This window comes from Microtus oregoni, unplaced genomic scaffold, assembly GCF_018167655.1.
Source record: "Microtus oregoni isolate MIOR12 unplaced genomic scaffold, Mior012 000296F_ref0000097, whole genome shotgun sequence".
NCBI lineage: Eukaryota > Metazoa > Chordata > Mammalia > Rodentia > Cricetidae > Microtus > Microtus oregoni.
Window position 1 is genome coordinate 25,390 of NW_024544964.1, and position 12,919 is coordinate 38,308.

The following is a 12,919-nucleotide window of genomic DNA, read 5'->3' on the forward strand; positions in this document are numbered from 1 at the left end:
AGAGAGAAGTGAGAGAAGGGAGAGATGGAAGCTGCCTCTCCAAGAGGGAGACAGAAAAGGGAGAGAACTCAGGCTGGAAGCTGAAGATCAGCCTGTCTCAGCAGATGGGGGAGGGAGTGGGCATGGCTTGTCTCTTAAAGAGACAGAACAATCATTACACTAGGTACCCAAAGACCAAGAACCAAGTTATTACTAAGTAGGATACATGTGTGTGAGGGTAAGAACAAGGGCCCCTAGCAGTCTAGCTAGAGGACTGCAAGCCCTTCGGCAGCACCCTTCTCACCTGCTGTACAAGCTCCGGAGGCAGCTCGGCTCTCCACTGCTTCAGCTGGCGGGAAGCAAATGAGTGTAAGGCATAGGACATGGTGCCATACTCAATCCACAAGGACAAATTAGAGCTGTCAATCTCGAGGGCCCTCCGGAAGCAGTTCAGAACAGGTGTGGCATGTTTCCAGATGGGTCCATCGCTCTTCAGTTCATTGGAGTTCAGCTTGTCCTGAATTCGGCTGGCCCGGGCCAGAGCCATGCCTGCCCAGGAATCGAACCTAGGGTAGTAAGGAAAGTGCCAGCTAAAAACACTGCTGTTCCAAGGGCATGGCAGTCAGGCAGACATTGTGGGAGTTCTGCTCCACACATGGCTCAAAGCCCAACTCAGTCATTCTACAGTCTGGGTCATGACCTCTCCTTGTCGTGGCCTTGCTCCCTCCCATCAGTACATGTATTTAATGCATGAGGATGGAGGATGGTGTGCCAGGAGACAAATGTTCTTCTGTGTCCCTTGGCAAGCAGCCGATGACTGCTCTTGTAGATGGGCTTTGGGGCTCTATTCCCCAGCAGTAAAGGGTTGCCCAGGGCATTGCACTGGTGGAAGGCAACAACACTCCCCAAAAGCCTCACAGGGTCCAGCTGAGGCAATTACAATAAAAAAAAAAAAACCAACAAACTTATTTCAGTGTCCTTTCCTCCTGAGGCTCATATTTTCACCAAGCAGGAACTCAGGGAACAGAGAAGCATGGGCCCCTGCCACTCAGTTTATTCCTATTGTCTCTTGGATCCTATTTATTCTCTCAGCTCAGATCCCTGCAATAAAATGAACAAGATGGCAGGTAATGGCTGGGACAAGATGGTTCTGAGACCACCTGAGAGAAGCTAAGGCAGGAGAACACACAAGATTCTGGGAGAAGATGAGTAGCCATGGAGATACTACACCCGGACAGAGGTGATTTCTGAGTTCCTGCAGAGCTGTTTACTGAGTGCTGGTCCAGAAAACAGAAAACGCAGCAACCAAAAGAGCTAGGGCTGCCCTGTCGAATACACCATCAGTTCAGCCCACCACACCTTTACAATACCCGGTGTGAGTTTACGCTGGCTAACTGTTGTCTGGAATTGTCTGATCATCCCAAGAGATGGCAAAGGCAAATAAACCCCATGAGCCCCCAAAGTGCATTCACTGTCCTCCAACCAAAGATGGCACCATGTAAACAAAGGAGCAGAAGAGACACCACAGACTCAATGGTGACAGAAGGACAGCAAAGATGGAGGCTTCACCCTTCGTGTGAGAGGCTTCTGACAGTAGCCTTTCTTCCTCACAGGTCTGGAACCCAAAGCAACCATTTCTTCCCTGGCTCTGCTCAGCCTACTCTGGAGAAGGGAATGGGGGAGGAGGGCTTAAATCGCAAATTCTTCACCAGGGACAATTTCACAACAGGGATTCTTTTCCATATCCAACATCTCTGAGAGAAGTTACTCTCACCTCGAGGAAAGAAAAAGTTGTGACAGTCCTGTATGGCGGCACGAGAACCACTTCCTCTCTACACAAAGCAACCAGTGCAGAGAGGCATCACCATGAAAACTCAGAAACAGGCTGGAGTGATAGACAACTCAGTAGTTAAGAGCACTTGCTGCCCTCCAGAGAACCTGGGTTGAGAGCCCAGCACCCACATGGCAGCTCACAGCCATCTGTAATTCCAGTTCCAGGGGATCTGATGCTCTCTTTTGGCCTCCAAATGCACCAAGCATACATATAACACAGACATACATGCAGGCAAAACACCAACTTACTTTTAAAACACACAAATAAACATGTCCTTGTCCTCCTGATGTAAGTGTCTGATTCAGGCACAACACTACACAATCCATACTCTGGGAGTGAAGGCCTCAGGGATGCCTGTGACCCCAGGAGGAAGAAATATCTACAGTCCGCATATTAGGTTCTCATTTGTGCAGAGCAAGTTCAGTCCTGGTGCTGGGCTTAGAGTTGTTTCATGCTCAGCAGAACTAGGTCCTAGCCCCACTTCCATCAGAAAATGGCTGTCTAATTTGATACCTCTTCCAGTTCAGAAAAAAACAGGAAAGCTCAATCAAAGAGAAGGAAAACTGCCAGTCGACCCTCAGGAACCTCCATCGATATAATCAGGGCCCTATTGTCTACCCAGCCACCTACCATGGTCTTCACCCCTCTCAAAAGGCATCAAGGAAGAATTCAAATATCCAAATTTGTACTTCAGCTAGTACCAAGGACCAGGTGGAACCCCAGTCTCCACTGGTATCTGCCTGTGGAACTCAGAGTAAGAGCCCCAGAAGGGGCAGACAAGGAAACTTTAGGATGGCTCACTGGAGAACTGGCTGAACTAGAGACAGCAGACCTCCTGGCAGCAACCTGGCTCCACACACTATCACCCACCTGTTGGGGCAGATGCAAATATCGTGCATGTAGAACTTGATGGCTTTAGACTGCTCCTTGTTTTTGAAATGATAATCAGCCAGGAGGTAGTAGAGCTCATTCACCACCGGAGGAGTGGGATCTGCCCCTTCTGGAAGGCAGGGCACCTGGCACGAGAGAGGGCAAGTTTAGGAGAAGAGGTGGAGTCCTGTGCAGGTATAAACTGTCAGTTGGCTTGCTCTGATCTCTAGCAGCTGGTGCTGAGCAAACAAGCAGCAGAGCTTGAGAGGAAGCCCCCCCCCCCCCCCATGTTCCCTGAGACCCACCTCGGTGGAAGTTCCCTCAATGTAGGCAGAGACTTTCTCCATGCTCAGGACTGGCTTCTCTGTGCGGGGCACGATGGTAGCAATTCTTTTCAGCAGGTTAGCCAAGTCAGCAGAAACAGTGCTGGTCTTGTAGCTATCAAATTCAGGAAGGGTCTTGGGCTTAAAATACTCAAACATAAACAGGGCATCCTCCCATATAAGATCCACCTGAAAAAGACAGATGCAGACTCAGCACACTCACGGTTAGGAAACAAAGTGAAGTTCCTCTAGAGGAGCTCAGTGCAATGAGGTCACAACGTGTGGTGAACAGAGCACGCTCCCCACTCCACTCCTCTAACCTACAACGGGCAGGCAAGCCTCCGTTCCAGCAGCCTAAGAAGACAAAGTCATTTTTTTTCTGGGTAGGTATAAGTCTCAAGTTTCCCGAGGATATCACTGCACAGAATTATGTTATTAGTGTTAAGGTTATAACTCTCAAACAGAAATATTTAACTTTCTTAGTGAATGGGAGTAAATGATAAGACAATTTTATGTTAAATATTAAGGTTTTAGTACTATTAGCCAAAAAATAATTTTTATAATTTTATTATACTTCACGTGTCTATGTATATTGCCACATATGTGCAGGTATCCATGTAAGGCAGAAGAGGGTATTAGATCCCCTGGAGAAGGAATTAAAGGTGACAGCCACCTGTTGGAAATTCTGGAAACCAAACTCAGGTCCTCTGCAAGAGCAGCAAGTGTCCTTAACTGTTGAGACAACTGTCCACTCACCTCCTTACCTGGATCCCACGTAGTCTAGGCTGGCCGTGAACTCACTATGAACTTCTAATGATCTTGCCTGCACCTCCCAAGGGCATGCTCTACCACACCTGGTTTTACATGATGCTAGTAATAAAACCCAGGGCTCCACCTTTGCTACATAAGTGCTCTACCAACCGAACTACATCTTCTGCCTAAGAAATGTCTTTTAGGATTCATACCTGGTTAGAGCTAGTCTCTAAAAAACCAAATATTGAAAACTGAAGGTTATGATCTGTGAAATCATGGCCAGGTTGGGGGTGGGGGTGGGGCGTCAATCATAACTGCGAAGCTTAGGCTCACACCTCTGGGCCAGAATAGACGTGCCATTCAAACGAGTCTATACATTAAGGTATAGAATACCTAAGACTGGACAGTGGCTGATGATATAAGCCATGGCATAATGTACCCAATAGTGTTCTGGGGAGAACAAATCAAAAAGAAAAATATGTATGGAATTATGAGTGTAATCCAAACTGCAAATGAACCTGGTAACAACGAGATGTCAATCAATTACATGTTACCTCCTATAGAAAATCCCTCTCCTTTGATCAGCCATCAGACCATCTCAGAGAACTGTGTGTAACAATCTCATGTCCTACAGGAGCTCTCCTCTACCTGAGAGCTGCCTCTCCCTGGCCTGAGCAGCAGGCTCACCTGCTGAGCCGAGTGTTCCTCCAGGTATCTGGCCTTGCTCTTCTTGCTGGGGAAGCTGTACAGGCAGTAGAAACACTGCTCCAAGGCAGTCTCCAGCTCCTCCTTGTAGGGGTGAGTGTCTTCAGAGGCAGATGCAGCAAGTTCCTTTTGGAGGACTTGTACCTATGGCAGGTGGAAAGAGAGACCTACAGATTCAGCCTCCCAGTCAGAGCAAGACCCCAGGGGGACCACCACTTTATCAACTCTTTTAACCTGAGGAGGTAATGCCTGGGGTCCCTAGATTACAAAGACTTGCTTCCAAGAAAAGACTTGTTATCTTTATAGAACTGCTCTGGGTGGATCTGGCAGTAGGCTCCATCAAGGCGTGTGAGCTGCCTGACTTCAGCACACCTAGCCAGCATCTACCACCACCATTAGATACGCTATGCCCAGGCAACGTCCCCACCCATTTGCTAAGTGTGCATTTACTGAGCAGCTTCTTTTATGTGGCACAGTCTGAAGTAGATCCTACTTTTTAAAAGTTCAGATTCCAATGGAGAAACGGTGCTAAATACTTACAGACAACAACTCTAAGTCCCACAAGGGCTGAGGAAAATCTCCTCCAATAAAACATCACCGAGAGGGGCTGGAGAGATGGCTCAGAGGTTAAGAGCATTGCCTGCTCTTCCAAAGGTCCTGAGTTCAATTCCCAGCAACCACATGGTGGCTCACAACCATCTGTAAAGAGGTCTGACGCCCTCTTCTGGCCTTCAGGCAGACAGACAGAATATTGTATACATAATAAATAACTAACTAACTAAATAAATAAATAATATCACCGAGAATCAGAGGAGATATCAATACAGCAAACCAGTTATATCTCAGGATATGAAATGTTATGACTATATTTATACCCAACTGTCGATAAATATGCATACTTCAAACCTCCATAAATCTTGGCAATACTAGATGAAAAGTGAATTTATCTATATTTATTTATTTTGCATCAAGCATTTAACCCACTGAGCCACTTCCTAAGCTGAGAGCGCTCGCTCGCTCTCTCTCTCTCTCTCTCTCTCTCTCTCTCTCTCGTATCTCTGTGTAGCCCTAGAACTAGCTCTGTAGACTAGGCTGACCTCTAAGTTACAGAGATCTGCCTGCCCTCTGCCTTCCAAGTGGTGGATTAAAGGCATGTACTCTTTTTACTTAAAGGGAAGGGAAAAGCATAAACAATGTTAGCAATAAAAAAGGGAAAATTATTAGAAGTACCTAGAAATGTTTTAAAAAATAAATTTAACACCAAACTGATTTATGCTAGTTTTTGTTTGTTTGGGGTTTTGTTTTGTTTTTCAAGACAGGATTTCTCTGTGTAGCCCTGGCTGTTCTGGAATTTGCTCTGTAGAGATTCTCTTGCCTCTGCCTCCCAAGTGCTAGGATAAAAGGTGTGTGCCACCACCACCAGGCCACTTTACAATAGTGGAACATTATTCCAAAAAGTTTCACTTAAGAAAAAAACAATCTAGAATCAATAAACAATCAGAATTAGCAGTAGCTAAACTTTACAAATAGAAAGACCAGATCCAGGGTGGGAGAAAGGGAACAACAAATGATTGGCCGTGTGTCAGATCTCAAGACTGTTAGTTTGTTTATGAGTTAAGAATAGGGTACTCAAAGTTAGGGGTGAAGGTAAGAGGGGAGTGGAGAGCAGGGATAGGAGGTGACTGTGATCAGACTACACTGTGAAATCCTCAAAGAAGTAATACAAATGTTATAAAAACAGCATTTACATTTTGAATGCCTGAAATAAATCAGAAGAAAACGATTTTGTAGCCTGGCATAAACCTGAAATTCCAGCTACTCAGAGACTGAGAAGAAGAGGTCAAAACTTCAAGGTCTGCCTGAGTTAAATTCAAGTTGCCAGTCTAGGTAACTCAGGGAAATCCTGTCTCAAATAAAAATAAAACAAGGCTGGGGTATACCTCAGTGGCAAAGACTTGCCTAATATGCACAAGGCCCCATATTCATTTCTAATACCACTACAAAAAAAAACTATTTCATAATACAAAAAAGGAGAGAAATTCAACTTTCATCTCCACAAGTTTTATTGCCTTTGCACTACAGCAGGAGTCTGGGGAGTTGCAGCAGAGACTCTCAATGCCCACAAACCCAGAAAGTGCATGCTTTAGTGACAGAGTGTACCATCTGTGACCAGGTGTTAAGAGAATAAAAAGAGAACCACAGAGACTGAAAAGAAGGGAAATAATAAGGAATCCACAGACTAATCATTTACATAGAAAATCCATCAAGCCTCAAAACCATTACAATTTACCAGAAACCAGGAACAAGAAACCAAGGACCTATGTGTAAGAGAACTTCCTTTTCAAAATGTTCCTGTATTTCTACAAAACAAAATGAAACAAAATTAAATGTAAATATCAACTTGTAATAGGAATTTCTTTTTTAAAGATAAGTAGGGTTCAAAGTATAAACCATATGCCTACCAAGCACAAGACCTTTTTGGATCCCCAGAACCACACACAAAAATCTAGGATTCAAGAAAAATGTGCATAATTGAATTAAGAAAAAGGAACATGTAAGGCTGAAATAAATAAGAAGACATATTATGTTCATGACTAAATAATTCAATTTGGGCACTTCTCTTCCAAATTAATCAACAAGACCACTGATTCCAATCAAAATTCCAGGGAGGGCACGGTTTCCTTAAATCTTATACACTGATCTTACAATGTTATAGAAGAAGGAGCCAAGAACAGCCAAGAGAATATGATGGAAATAAAGGTAAGTAGAGAAATTCTAGCAGTTATCAGACTATCAAAGAAACTGTGGTGCTGGCACAGGGGTAGAAAGGCTGCGAGCATCAATACAGACAGCCTAAGGATAACCTCCTCGCACTCACAAGAGATGAAGGAGAATTAGGTGTAGCAAGAAAATTCTTTAATAAAGAGCTCAAACCAGCTGGCCATCCATGTAAAATGTGAAACTGGTCCTACCTTGTCCTACAAACAAACAAAAAATCTACATGGAATGGAGAACACATGTGACAACAAGCCAGGAGAAACCTTTATAAATGAGATGGATTGTGTGTGTTTCTGCTGTGGGACAATGGTCTAATACCCTGTCACTTGTATTTTAATGAAACACTGATTGGCCAGTAGCCAGGCAGGAAGTATGGGTGGGGTGACCACTGCTCACATCCCTAGAGATGCTTCAAACTGCAGGACAGGAAGGTTTTGTTTGATCTCAGCCAGCTGCTGAATAGCAGAGAGACACAAACACAAGCTGCACAGTGCCAGGAGCAGGTGGCACAGGGTAGGGAGAATGGGGAAAGCCTCTTGGAAAAGGTACGAAGAAAAGGGAGTGAGTTGTGCAGGATCCAAGGAAAGCAATTTGGTAGGGAATCTGAGGACTCTCAATGGGTCCTGGGTAAGAAACTTAGGAACTGGAAACAAACATAGCAGCACTTGTCATTTGTCTCTCAATTCACCTGGCTTATGAGATTCAGCGTTCAAGAGACACAGACCAGGGAAACCTGGGAAGAGGACGATACACTGGCCCTTTGGCCTACTCTTCCCTCTCACATTACTCCCCAACACAGACAGCCTGCAAAGGTATCTGTTCTTTTCCTCCTTGTACATATGATGTGTGTGTGTATTATGAATATCAGCATGTGTATGGTTTCACCTGTATGCATGAGTATCTTTGTACATGTGTGCAGAAGTCACAGGTTGACATGGGAGTCCCTCCTCAATTACTTTCTACATTATTCACTGAGGCAGACAGGCAAGCTCTCAACTGAACCCAGAGCATGACAATACAACTAGTCTAGCTAGTCAACTTTCTCTGGGCAGTCTGTCTCTGCCTTCTAAGCACTGAGATTACAGGCAGGCTGCCATGCCCAAGGGCACTTATACAGTGTGCTGGCTAGTTTTATGTCAAGTTGACACAAGCTAGAGTCAGAGAGGAGGGAGCCTCAATTGAGAAAACGCCTCCATAAGATGCAGCTGTAAGGCATTTTCTTAATTACTGGTTGATGTGAGAGGGCCCAGCATACCTTGGGTGGTACCATCCCTGAGATGGTGATCCTGGGTGCTCTAAGAAAGCAGGCTGAGCAAGCCAGTAAGTAGCACCCCTCCATGGCTTCTGCATCATTTCCTGCCTCTAGGTTTCTGCCCTGCATGAGTTCCTGTTCTGACTTCCTTTAGAAATGGAAATATAAGCCTTTATTTAAATAAACCCTTTCCTCCCCAACTTGCTTTTGGTCATGGTATTTCATCATAGCAACAGTAACTCTAAGACACAGGTCCTGGGGACCTGAACTCAGGAACTCATCCTGTACAGAAATTACTGAGCCATGTTCCCAGGTTCTCTGCATGAGAGCTGCCTGAGGAGACCTCCTAGAAGCAGTGTCTGTGCACTTGGGTAGAGGAATGAGGGTAGTGGCTGATTTCTGCATAGCAATGCAGACTTTGCGAGCTGTCACGCGCATAGAAAAGTTCCATACACTCTTAGTCTCCTTCAGCCCTGTGATAGCCAATTTTGGCTGTCACCCTGACCACATCTAGAATCAGCTAAAACCCAAGCTGCTAGGCACTCCTGTGAGGGATTGTCTTAAGCGGATTAATGGAGGTTGGAAGACCCACCCTAAATCTAAGCTATATGTTCTGGTGGCAGCCAACATAAAAGGACATGGATGAAGGAAGCTTTGCTTCTTGACACCAATCTTGTTGGCAAGTTCATCTATCCTGAGGTATTATGTAAAATAAATAAATTTATTTTTAAAAATTCTAGTTTCTTCAGGATTTCAACACAGACTGAAAACCAGCAGCTCTCCAGGAATCTTCTGGGATTCCAGCATCAGACTGGGATTGTTGGGCATCCAACCTCATGAACTGAACAGTTACTGGATGCTCAGCGTTTCCATTGTGAGACAGACATCACTGGACTACCCAGACTATATCCTGTGAGTCAGTCTACTAAATCTCCTCTAGTATCAGTTCCATCAGCTCTGGTCCTCTAGAGCCCTACTCACACAAACCTGCACTAATTTAGTGCCAGGTGCTGTATTAAGCACTTGGATTCAGCAGCGAACCAAGTGAACAAAAATACCTACTCTCTCTGAATTTAACACCAGCAGAGGAAAGTCAAATAATAAACATAATATGTAAATTATGGAGTATGCTAATAGGTGGTAAGACTGTTCTAAGACGGGGCAAACTAGGGAGGCACTGAGGAGGAAGGCTGCAGCTGCAGAGGATATACCCACCAAACACAAGTTACCCAGCAGAAGACAGCAAGCTTTTTAAAGGGCAAAGAACAAAGATTTTAGGCCTTTCAAGCCATACAGACTTACAGTTTCTTGTCCTTATCAATGCATAGTAAAAGCAGTCATAATTGCTACGTAAATAAATGCCCCAATAAAACTTTATTAGCAGGTATACAGGCTGGACTAGATGTCTCTTCCTTGGTACATCTGAAAAACCTGATGCACTGTAATCAGTCTGGTGTTAACTGGCCTCCTACTCAGTGGAAACTGGGTCCATGCTGCGTATCTCCAATAAGCCCAGAGCTACCACCAATCAGGCCCAGTTGGCAGGCTCAAGAAGACTGTCCCCAGTGCTGTAATAGCTACCAACTGAACAATCAGGACTTGTGTGCTTTCATCATGATGTATGCTAAAGGCTCTAAGATAATGGGGTCAACTAACTCAAATCTTTGAAACCATGAGCCAGAAGAAACCTTTACTCCTTTAAAGATGATTAGCTCATGGGTTTCGTCACAGTGATAGAAGAAGAAATAAAAAAGTCACAGGAAGCAAGTTTAGATTTTCTTCAAGTTTCTTCAATTACACACACGTATTAATCAAAGACCCACAATGGGAACCCCTACAGGAAGACAAACACAAGCGCAAGGGAACCACCAGGGTTCTGTCGTCTTTTCCACTTGCCCCAACCCCGTACTGTCAGCCTATGACCCAGGAGGATCACTTACGTAGAATCGCAGCAGCGCCCCATCTGAATTGCAGCACCAGGACCTCCTGCCCAAGTATTCATGTGCTGTGTTGAGCAGCATGAGGGAAGATGGGAGCATGGGCATCTCCGACATCCCTGGGAAAGGTCGGACCAACAGACAATCAGTGCAAACACTTAGTGGCAAAAGGACTGCATCCATGTCTCATTTTCTCTTTTCTCTCTCTGTCATATGACCAGACGGTTCTCTTTCCTTTTCTGTCTAAGTACTTAACTGGTTTTAATAAGCAATCTGTTTATCAAAAATCAACTGAAATCATATAGAAAAATGTAAATGAGGGCTTCCCTCGAAAAACAGAACTGCCCTAGCACCCGAGAACCAATACTAGCATCTGCTGCACATCACTCAGAGTACCTCCTGTCTTTTCAAAGAGAAGGACAAGTTACAACAGACCACACACTACATGAACAAATTCTGAAAACTCTCACATTTAGGTTTACTTGAATACTGCAGAAGGGAAAAAAACTATTAACTTGCCATTAAATGTTTGTTCACCATTAAATTATTATTAGTTCCTTAAAAAGCCTCAGAATTTTTGAAACTCTGGACCATATATAAGCCATGAGCACCTTTTAACTGGCTCTTTGCGGGGGTGGGAGCAAAGTAAATTAAAAGAGAACATTTTAAAACAGAAAACACCAGATGGCATTGCACACAACTACACATAGCTTAAATGTCTTTTACAAAAATTTACGACTGGTCAATCCCTCAACAACAACAACAACAAAAAAAGTAACCCCCCCCCCCCCCAAAAAAAATCCCTTCAGGTAATAAAGGCTCAAACCATTCCAGACATTGTGGGTTCTTTAGTTTCCTTTTTTTAAGGCCTTATTTTTTATTGTGTATGTGTGTCTGTGTCTGCCACGTGTGGAGTACCTATGGAAGCCAGGGTGCTCTGATCTGCAGTTACAGGTGGCTGGGAGTCGCCTACATGGGTATTCTTTAAAATGATGAGTTTTCTGCCACGCAAAAACTGCCTCTCATTCCTTAAAGCTACAGTTTTAACTCCCCGCATGTCCACAGAGGTAGAAGAGGAAGCTGAGCGGGGGGGGTACCGGCCCCCCTCCCCGAGATTTCCCTTTGATAGGACTTGCCATCTCCAGCTGTCAGCTCCTTCAGTGTCTACAACAGCTGCAGGACTTTTTGAGTCCACACACGTCCACGAGCCCCCATCCAGTGACTACACGAGACAGCACGACAGCTCTCCAAAGGCTCTGTCACTTCAGAGTCCCTGATAGCCTAGCCAGGGTCTGTCGGCCAGCACCACAGGCTAACTTCTCCTGGCCAATCCTGCTGCTACTCCAATCATTTTACAAGCATGGTCCATTTTGAGAAACTCAGCTCATAAAAGGTCTCTCACTACTCAGCCAGAAATGTACTTAATCCTGAGCCACGCCCTTGGAATTAAGTCTGGTCATAGGAGGATAGAAGTACCCCCTTACCCTAACTTCCTCTAAAAAGGCCAAATAGTTCTGGAGCATGTCTCCATTATTCAGCTCTCCATAAATGGGAAGATATTGGGATTTTGTCCCAGAATTTGATCACCTCCCATCCCTCAGTCCACAGGATGGGGGGAAGAGACAGCACCATGCCTGCCTGTCCACAGAACATGTCTATTCCTCCCTGGGCCATGATGCTTCAGCTGAGGGTGCTAATTCCTCTTGTTTACTTACCTGCTCACAACTTGATTGTTTTTCTTTTCTTTGCTTTTCTGAAACATGATCTCTCTATGTAGCCATGGCTGTCCTTGCTAGACTAGACTGGTCTCAAACTCAGTCACAGAGATCTACCTGCTTCTGCTTCCCAAGATGCTGGGATTAAGTGTGCATGCCACCATGGCCAGCATTTTCCAGTAGTAGAGAAAATTCTTTGGTATGCATAATTAACTTTCATTTTTATAAGAAAAATAATAACCATTTATAGATATACATTTTTCACTAGTAAAGTCTTTTGAGAATACAATTTAGTACTATTTGTCAAGAGTTCTACAGACATTCATTACTAGAAATTTATACTTTTAAAAAAAAGTGAGCAGCAACAAAAGGGTCTCCATGATCTGTGGATACCCATAGCATGGCCTCTAAGAAACAAATACGACAGTGCCCCAGAGGCTTAAGTGTGACAGCTCACTAAAGAATGTGCCTACTCACAATACCTACATAAGGCCTCAGGGACCTACCACACAGAGCAGATAAGGACAGGCATTAGCCCCATGCCTCCAAACCTGGTGATGACACACCTTCCTCTGCCGGGTTCTGGAGCTGCTGTTGGTGGCACAGGGAACGGAAGGTGTCTTCTTCCTGCCAGATAATCCTGTGCAAAATGATCCAGGGCAGCACTGAGGAAACATAGGGCTCCTTGGGCTCCTCTTGTACAGCCATGCTGCAGTCAATGACCTGGCAAAGGGCACCAGCAGCATGTCAGCCTCCCCAGACCCCCTGAAATG

At 44.8% G+C, this 12,919-nt stretch overlaps 1 protein-coding gene across 1 annotated transcript in view; it reads right to left on the reverse strand.

Moving 5' to 3' along the window:
* LOC121445694 (calcineurin-binding protein cabin-1) overlaps nucleotides 1-12,919 on the reverse strand; it is a gene marked incomplete at its 3' end in the record, with an annotated part of 67,984 nt that overhangs the window by 24,405 nt on the left and 30,660 nt on the right. The window contains exons 18-23 of the mRNA XM_041647842.1: nucleotides 12,713-12,869; nucleotides 10,435-10,550; nucleotides 4,447-4,608; nucleotides 2,989-3,195; nucleotides 2,684-2,829; nucleotides 284-545 (exon numbers count right to left, since the gene is read on the reverse strand). Of these exons, the coding sequence (XP_041503776.1) occupies nucleotides 284-545; nucleotides 2,684-2,829; nucleotides 2,989-3,195; nucleotides 4,447-4,608; nucleotides 10,435-10,550; nucleotides 12,713-12,869 (1,050 nt within the window). The remainder of the gene's footprint in view (nucleotides 1-283; nucleotides 546-2,683; nucleotides 2,830-2,988; nucleotides 3,196-4,446; nucleotides 4,609-10,434; nucleotides 10,551-12,712; nucleotides 12,870-12,919) is intronic.